At 40.6% G+C, this 9,445-nt stretch overlaps 1 protein-coding gene across 2 annotated transcripts in view; it reads right to left on the reverse strand.

Moving 5' to 3' along the window:
* unc-119 (unc-119 lipid binding chaperone) overlaps window positions 1-3,924 on the reverse strand; it is a 49,943-nt gene extending 46,019 nt beyond the window's left edge. The window contains exons 1-2 of one of the 2 annotated variants that reach the window (XM_067159092.2): window positions 3,458-3,924; window positions 3,196-3,319 (exon numbers count right to left, since the gene is read on the reverse strand). In XM_067159092.2, coding sequence (XP_067015193.1) covers window positions 3,196-3,301 — 106 coding nt within the window. In that variant the 5' untranslated portion in view covers window positions 3,302-3,319; window positions 3,458-3,924. The remainder of the gene's footprint in view (window positions 1-3,195; window positions 3,320-3,457) is intronic. The other variant, XM_067159091.2, reaches the window with a different exon arrangement.
* Between the last annotated feature and the right edge of the window lie 5,521 nt (window positions 3,925-9,445).

Consider the following 9,445-nt stretch of genomic DNA (forward strand, 5'->3'; position numbering starts at 1 on the left):
TCTCACAAACTATTTTTACGTTTTTTTTTGGAGACGCCGAGATGCGGAATTTAGTCCCACAGGAGTTCTTTTACATGCCAGTAAATCTACCGACACGAGGCTGACGTATTTGAGCACCGGACTGAAGCAAGTTGGGATCAGAAGGCCAGTAAGTCGTGAATACGGACCACTATAAGCCATTACATTCCAGGATTCAACGTGACATGTATCAACGCATTTTGAACAATTCATGTGGTTACGTTCTGTTTCTGTGCGTACTATGTAGGACCGAACCATATACTGTAATATATTTTCTTCTTTTATGTGTGAGGATTGTGTCCTCAAAGTCTGACCGTACACCCTGTCTGCATTACATTGTCAAAATTTCCAATGAAAGTTTTCAGTGCGATAGAAAAACACAAGGTACCTAAAATTCAGTCATTTAGGTTGCCGAGCTCTTGGATATTATTTGATTTGTTTGCACTTCATAACTATTTTTCAGTTCAATAATAGGACTCTGAACATGGCTACGATGTTACCTACAGTGATGCCATCCATTGTTCCTTCGAAAGTAAACTATTGTCATTTTCCTTTGATGTTATTACCATGCTGTAGCAATAAGTAGTCTAGTATATCAACGTATTTTTCTAAAGTTTACAATTAATTTAGCTGTTCACATGGTTACAATATATAATTTACGTGAGAAGGTACAATCAGGTGTTGTGTAGAGCTTTGGTGCCGTTCCGCCTGTCAACAGGACCCCATTTCATCCCTGAGGAGCTCTGCAACTGTATGTATTAGACTGTGGAGTTAATTTAGAATTAAGAAATGTAGTTTTCACTCTACATTAAAATTCTCTATTAGTAAACGTAATGTAGGCTGCTTCATTCTTTATTTAGAAAAATCTGATAACCCTAATAGGGACAGGGCGTGATGTCACTTTTAAATAAGGCTGTAATCTATTCACAAGGAGAGAAACTGCAGAATTAACATAACAATGAGAGGGATATCTGTTTCATCACCAGCCCAGAGGCTGGTTGGATCCTCAAATAGCACCACCAAAGGCTATGCAGTTATAAGGAAACGGAAAAAAAATAATGGCAGTGGGAAAAGTAGGCATACTTGGCAAGATGAGGAGTGAGGTAGTTTGCAATTACTTTCCTCAATGGACCAGAAAGTGCATCAATGCTTTACTTCTTGCAGCCCAGCACTCACTACATTCAGCTGCGCGCGGAACGACTGTCGTTTGTTTACACGCTCGCGGCCTTCTCGGGAAGGATGTTGTGAAGCTATGCTCAGAGCTGCCAACCTCTGTACGGAGGAACTAATGAGTGAGGTGCTTCGATAGCTGGTGGCAAGACGATTAGTCTGGACGGTTAGGATTCTTGCCGTGGACAAGACGATTGGTCTGGACGGTTAGGATTCTTGCCGTGGACAAGACCATTGGTCTGGACGGTTAGAAGCCGCGAAGCGGCCTTAGGCCCCTAGTTTCATGTGAAAACACGATTGGTCTGGACGGTTAGGATTCTTGCCGTGGACAAGACCATTGGTCTGGACGGTTAGAAGGCGTGAAGCGGCCTTAGGCCCCTAGTTTCATGTGGAAACACGATTGGTCTGGACGGTTAGGATTCTTGCCGTGGACAAGACGATTGGTCTGGGCGGTTAGGATTCTTGCCGTGGACAAGGCCATTGGTCTGGACGGTTAGAAGCCGCGAAGCGGCCCTACGCCTCTAGTTTCATGTGGAAACACGATTGGTCTGGACTGGTTCTTGCCGTGCGGACGGTTAGGATAAGACCTGGACAAGACCATTGGTCCAGACGGTTAAAGCCACATTGTAATTTTACAGGGTGTTTTTCTGTTTGTGCTTTTATTCAGCCGGGGTTGGTAACGCAATGTATTTATCAGCATTGATGGCAATGACGTCACATTCCGTTCACCATGACCAATGAGAATGCAAGAAACTACTTGAGCCATGGACGATGACGGCTACCGCTCTTTATTAGGTTATAAAAGTAAATATATTTCTCGGGGCGGGCTGGTGGGTTCCTAGACATGGCAATGAACACATCTCTCCTCTAAAAGGAATTCCAAGTAAGATTTACATTATTTTCACTTCCCTATAATGTTATAAACGTTGGGCTGCGGGAAGTAAAGTTGTTTTTTTTTTTTTTTTTTTTTTTTTTGCTAGTTGCTTTATGTCGCACCGACTCAGATAGGTCTTATGGCGACGATGGGACAGGATAGGGCTAGGAGTGGGAAGGAATCGGCCGTGGCCTTAATTAAGGTACAGCCCCAGCATTTGCCTGGTGTGAAAATGGGAAACCACAGAAAACCATTTTCAGGGCTGCCGATAGTGGGGTTCGAACCTACTATCTCCCGAATACTGGATACTGGCCGCAATTAAGCGACTGCAGCTATCGAGCTCGGTAAGTAAAGTTTTACCGAAAGTGCTATTGCAGCACAACTGACCCAATGAGAAACACCTTTCATAACACTCAACACACACTGGCCATGCTCCGAATGTTGTTACTCAGCACCACCCATACCCCAGCAGCTTCCATACCGTCACAGAATTCGACGAGACTGGGACTATGGTGGAAGTACACTTTGCTCTGGGTTGTGCCAAGAGACAAATTCAAAAGTAGGCCTATTGCATCCATCAAGACATGGCAACAAGCAGCATACTATAAATGCAAAACGGTTTAGCTTGGACCAAAGAAAGCAGCAAAGCCAAAATCATTTTGGAAAAGAGTGAAGTTCTTCAATAACCAATTCAAATTTAGGTAAAAGGTAATTCTACTTTCTTTGCCGTGACACCACCAGTAGAGAGAGCAAACCAAGCTTCTACGGGTTATAGAAATACTATAAATCCACCACTAACCCCCAATGTTGCTGCTTATAATAATACATTCACATTGCTGGATTAATATCACAGACACCTATAGATACTTTGTTATATCTTTAATACCCATTTAGGTTCTGCCTGGCATAGCTTAAAAGGGCAATTTTGAGATATTCTGTTTACTTTTTACAATAACGGATCATGTCCATCTGTTTTTCAGGATTCAAAAGTTCACCGTTTTGCTCTTTATACACAGTCCCTCTACATTCTTTCTCAGCATTTTAAGCATTCACTCATAGCAATGTGACTTAACCTGTTAAAAGAATTGGTTACAAATATTAGCCAAAATATAGGTGGAATCAAGTGAACTCACTTTCAGTTATCTTCGGTAATCTCAGAACATCTTCTGGTGAAATGAAGCCCTTCTTGATTAATGCTTCTTCTGTAACTGGATCTGTCAGGAAATTTGTTAGGTGCATTAATCAGCATCAAACACTCTGCCAAAGAACATTGCATTCAAATAAATATTTAAGACTGTTAAAATAACGTCACATAACACCCCAATTCTATAGTGCAGCCTATGACCCAGTTACCCAAGAACATTAATGATGTTCGAAGAAAACACAAAGTATTACCTGGATCCAAAATAATGGGTTCTTTCCGAATTTTGGCTTGTCTAACACCAACATTTGTAACTACATTACTAGTTTTCTTGTGCGGTGGGTTACTAACGACACTCATATTCCACTGGAGTATCTACGACAGATTCTATACCTACAAAAGTTCAGATTTTTAATTTCCCAAAAGACACTTTACTACACTATGCCATAGATAAGAACACATAAATTGACCGACAAAAATGTCAAGAATGGCCGAACTATCGCTGCAGATCAATCACTCTTCTTAACTGCCGAAATGTTTTGCACCTTCCATCACTTGCAATTTATGAGCCGAACTTCAACTGATGCCTAAATTCCAGTTGTTTTTACTGTGTGCGCAAATTTCCGCAAGAATGGGCTGGAAGAATAGCTACCGATAACAATTCCAAAACATTCGTTTGTTTTCATTGGTGACGTTTCGGTAACTCGTTCACAAATGTACGCATGTCCAGTCGTATCCCTGGTCATACCTACCTTAAATTGCAGTGGCTCATATTGCAAAGCAACCAAGGAGTATTCATGTGAAAAATAAGTATAACATAATTACAAAGAAAGAGCTATTTTTAAGGAAGGTACATCTTCAAATATCTTCTTTTTAATGTAATTATAAATTCGAGGCTACCACTGTCTTTTCCCAGTGGTAGTATTCTGAACCTAGGCATAATAATCATGATTACAGTACTAGTCTGTACAGTATGTACCGTACCGAATAGTCACCGGTTCAACGACATAAGCGGTGAGGGTAATAAAATCAATAAGCTATAACTAAAGAATAAATATTCTCGGTTACCCGTACAAGCGCTTGGAGTAACAAATATATGACTAAAATATTCTGAAAGGGCATTCCTAGAGTTATTATTGAAAAGTATGGTACCGGTAATGAGTACCATGACATTATTTTCAACATACTGCGACAAATAGCCGACACGGAACCAACACAAGAACACGGGCCTAATGCTGTAGTTGACAAGCGGTTGATAAGTCGTAGGTTGTAGTAGAACGACGTTATATTCAGTAATACTGCCCCCTTTTGCCAAAAACAACTGTCATTCAAAGGAGGTTTCTCATCGGATACAATAATTTTCCGTTCGGTAGACCTATAATGCTTTCGTTACAGTACTTAGCTTGACGGCGAATTATATGCAGGTAATCTTATATCGATATTACGGTTTATTTAACGCTGAAGGATGGAAGTTATCTCAGCAATATTGCTATAATGGTTTCAATTATTCAGTCAGTGACACAACTGGCCTAGGATTTTAAAGTTAATTTCTGAAGGTCTAACTTAGAATCGAAAACACGGATCATATTAATGATTTTTACAATTATACATAGAGTTGCAAAAATGATTTTGGAATGCAACTTGTCTTTTTTGCATGCATCGACTGCCAGCTACATTGGGTCAAAGAGAATGTGCGTTGCATAGTGGTACGTATTCGAAATGTTTGCAAGTACCGTATACCGTATGATGGGCCTGAAGAAAATGTCACAGTAATTCAAAGAGCGGCCGTGGAAAGATTGTGTGCCTTCACATATTTCTCAGTTGCCATGGAAATATTGACCAAAGTAAATGCACTCAACAATTTAGAGACGCTTTTGAATGATTTGTAAGGCCTTATAGGCTACACTGCATGAAACGTCTTGCTCAAGACAGAAATGCATGTAGGATGACATTCCTGCGACTACTTTTGTTTCTACAAATCAGTCTTCGGGTTGATAACTGGATGATGATAATGATAAGCTACTGTGAAGTTCCGTGTTATGTGTGTCTGAATTATAGAACTTTAGTCCCATAGTTACTCTTGAAAGCATGCTATTGTTATTCTGAAAAAATTGCAATCAAAATTTGCTGAAACTAGTACCGTAAGTTATTACGAAATTTCTGAAAGAACAGGGGGAATTAATGCCCGTGGTCTAGGAGTAGCTTGCCTGCCTCTAACCCAGAGGCCCCAAGTTCAATTCCCGGCCAGGTCGTACTTGTAATAGAGGAGCTATCTGACGGTGAGATAGTGGCTGATAGGATTCGTCTCGCTGACCACGCGACACCTCGTAATATGCAGGTTTTCGGGCCCACCAAGGCTGGAGTTCGTTCGTATTTCAGTGAAATTTAAAAAAGAGAATATTATACGGTAGTGCTAGAAATAAAATGTGGAGGTGGACAACTGTGAATTTTATCAAATGTTGCTCCTGTAATTTAAGTTTAAAGTAGACAATGAAATCAACAAATAACAATGTTAAAATAACGATTGTATTTAAAACATTGCAACACTTAACATAAATTGTCTTATACACTAAATCCATCCATCAGTTTTCCCTGTTGTGAAAGTATCAGTGACCTTTACAATAAAGGCAGCATCAGAGGACATCTAGGGTTTTTCTATATTTTGAAGAGTTATTGGTGGATATTAGCTTGATAAGAGAGAAGATGATATGTTGTTATTTTGGAGACTGGAATGCGAGAATAGGGGAACAGAGCCTAGTTTATAGTAGAGAAGAAGGAACGTTAATGACGAAAAGTAGAAGTGAAGATAAGGTTATGGTGAGAAACTCCTAGAAATGTGTGCAGCGGGGAATTTATATATTCTAAATGGATGGATGGATGGATGGATGGAGGGCGATAGTACTGGGAAAATGACGTTTCAGAGCAGGGAGGAAGCGTGATTGACATAGTATTAAGCTCAGAAGATTTGCTAGAGGAAATAGTAAGGATGGAAATAGGAGATTGGATTGAATCACTTTATACTTCTTCTGTAGGCAGTTGTCCTCTTATACGGTCCTGATAGTTGGTCCTTTTCCAATCTGTTGAAGTTCCCACACCTTAATCTTAGGTAATTTGCTGGTTGTTATCTTTGGTACATTAATGTCTTTCAGATCTGCTACTAATAACAGGTGGTCGCTATTGAGGTTCTCACTTGACATCAGTCACAAGTCTACTTCTTTCTTTATCTGTAATGAAGTAGTCAATGACCATCCTGCTTTTTCCATTCCAGCTGTAACTGGTAATCTTTTAACTGACTCTTTTGTTGAATAAACTGTTTTTTACTACCAAAGTTTCTTATGCAGAAGTTTAGGAGATGTTCCCCTTCTGAATTCCTTCTCCCATAGCCATGCGGTCCCATCACCTTCTCACAGCCATTCCTGCCTGTCCTGAGCTGTGCGTTGAGGTCCCCGATGATGACTGCCCTCTCTTCACTGATGGTCTCTTCTAGGTCTTCGAGAAACTTGTTCTTTTCATCTTGACTGCAACCCATCTAACGGGCATACACTTGCACCAGTGTCAGCTTCTCTTTCCCAAGGTGAACTGGTGCCTTTATAATCCCCTCATTGATGTAGTGGATCTCCTTAAATACCATCTAACTCTTTATTGGGCGTGCAGCTGTGAGTTGCATCCGGAAGATAGTGGGTTTGTATCCCACTGTCGGCAGCCCTGAAGATGGTTTTCCGTGGTTTCCTATTTTCACACCAAGCAAACGCAAGGCTTGGCCTATCATCAGGCTATAAGCCATCATACCTGGCATGGCTGCTGTTGTATACTCCGACTTTTTTGTTTGCATCTGAGGTTCGTATAAGCGTTGAAAGTGATTGCAGTTACTGCAAACGAATAAGGGAGAAAATCTCCAGGTCGAGGAAATTAGACAGAAGTACATGGATATGATTAGTGGGAAGTTTTGAACAGTGGACAGGAAGCAGGTTCAGGATGGGAAAAAACGAACATCATAGTGGAATCAAGAAGTGAGAGCAGGTTGTAAACATAAAAAGAAGGGTTATCAGAAATGGCTCTAAACAAGGGCCGATGCAGACAGCGAAGTGTAGATACATGAAAGAAACAGAGTGAAACAAATAGTCGTTGAATCCAAAAAGAAGTCGTGGGAAGAGTTTGGTAATAACCTGGAAAGACTAGGTCAAGCAGCAAGCAAACCTTCCTGGGCAGTAATAAAGAATCTTACAAATGGAGGGAAAAAGGAAATGAACAGTGTTTTGGGTAATTAAGGTGAACTCATAATAGATCCCAGGGAATCACTGGAGAGGTGGAGGGAATATTTTGAACATCTTCTCAATGTAAAAGAAAATCTTCCTGGTGGTGTCGCGAACAACCAAACTCATGGGGAGGAAGAAAATTATGTTAGTGAAATTATGCTTGAGGTAGTGGAAGAGGAAGTGGAAAGGATGGTAAATAAACTCCATTGTCATAAAGCAGCAGGAATAGATGAAATTAGACCTGAAATGGTGAAGTATAGTGGGAAGGCAGGGACGAAATGGCTTCATAGAGTAGTAAAATTAGCCTGGAGTGTTGGTAAGGTAACTTCAGATTGGACAAAAGCAGTAATTGCGCCTATCTATAAGCAAGGGAACAGGAAGGATTGCAACAACTATCGAGGTATCTCATTGATTAGTGCACCAGGCAAAGTATTCACTGGCATCTTGGAAGGGAGGGTACGATCAGTCGTTGAGAGGAGGCTGGATGAAAACCAGTGTGGTTTCAGACCACAGAGAGGCTGTCAGGATCAGATTTTCAGTATGTGTCAGGTAATTGAAATATGCTACGAGAGGAATAGACAATTGTATTTATGTTTCATAGATCTAGAGAAAGCATATGCAGATTACCGAGGGAAAAGATGTTCGCCATACTGGGGGACTATGGAATTAAGGGTAGGTTATTAAAATCAATCAAAGGCATTTATGTTGACAATTGGGGTGCAGTGAGCATTGATGGTAGAATGAGTTCTTGGTTCAGGGTACTTACAGTGGATAGACAAGGCTGTAATCTTTCACCTTTGTTGTTTGTAGTTTACATGGATCATCTGCTGAAAGGTAGAAAGTGTCAGGGAGGGATTCAGTTAGGTGGAAATGTAGTAAGCAGTTTGGCCTATGCTGACGACTTGGTCTTAATGGCAGCAGCAGTCTAAATCTTGGAACTTGAAAATAGGTGCAATGAATATGGTATGAAAATTAGCCTCTCAAAGACTAAATTGATGTAAGTAGGTAAGAAATTCAACAGAATTGAATGTCAGATTGGTGATACGTAGCTGAAACAGGTAGATAATTTAAAGTATTTACGTTGTGTGTTCTTCCAGGATGGTAATGTAGTAAGTGAGATTGAATCAAGGTGTAGTAAAGCTAATGCAGTGAGCTCGCAGTTGCGATCAACAGTATTCTGTAAGAAGGAAGTCAGCTCCCGGACGAAACTATCTTTACATCGTATGTTTTCAGACCAACTTTGCTTTTCAGGAGCAAAGACTGGGTGTACTCAGGATATCTTATTCATAAATTAGAAGTAACAGACATGAAAGTAGCAAGAATGATTGTTGGTACAAACAGGCGGGAACAATGGCAGGAGGGTACTCAGAACGAGGAGATAAAGGCTAAGTTAGGAATGAACTTGATGGATGAAGTTGTCTGCATAAACCGGCTTTGGGTGGGGTCGTGTGAGACGAATGGAGGAGGTTAGATTACCTAGCAGAATAATGGACTCTATTATGGAGGGTAAGAGGAGTAGAGGGAGACCAAGACGACTATGGTTAGGCTGAGTTTCTAATGATTTAAAGATAAGAGGTACCGGTATAGAACTAAATGAAGCCATAGCGGATTGTGGCGACGTTTAGTAAATTCATAGAGGCTTACAGACTGAATGCTGAAAGGCATAACGGTCTATAATGATAATGTATGTATGTAATAGCAAAAATTATGATCATAACCTTAATTTTTGTTATTATTATTATTTCTGGTACAGAATCTCTGCATCTCACAGGAGTCAGCATGTCAACTTTAAGAAGAACAGAATTCATCCCCAGGATTTGGAAGGAGTGGAACTTGAACTGCCTGTACATCATACTGCCGCCGGACATCCAGCAGATTATATGAGCTCTGTATTTTATCACCCATGTACCAGGGATCACAGCCATTCAATATACACAGATGGTTCTCGCATTTCCAGCAGCGAAACACTAGTGGGCTGCGCCTTCA

This window comes from Anabrus simplex, chromosome X, assembly GCF_040414725.1.
Source record: "Anabrus simplex isolate iqAnaSimp1 chromosome X, ASM4041472v1, whole genome shotgun sequence".
Taxonomy (NCBI): domain Eukaryota; kingdom Metazoa; phylum Arthropoda; class Insecta; order Orthoptera; family Tettigoniidae; genus Anabrus; species Anabrus simplex.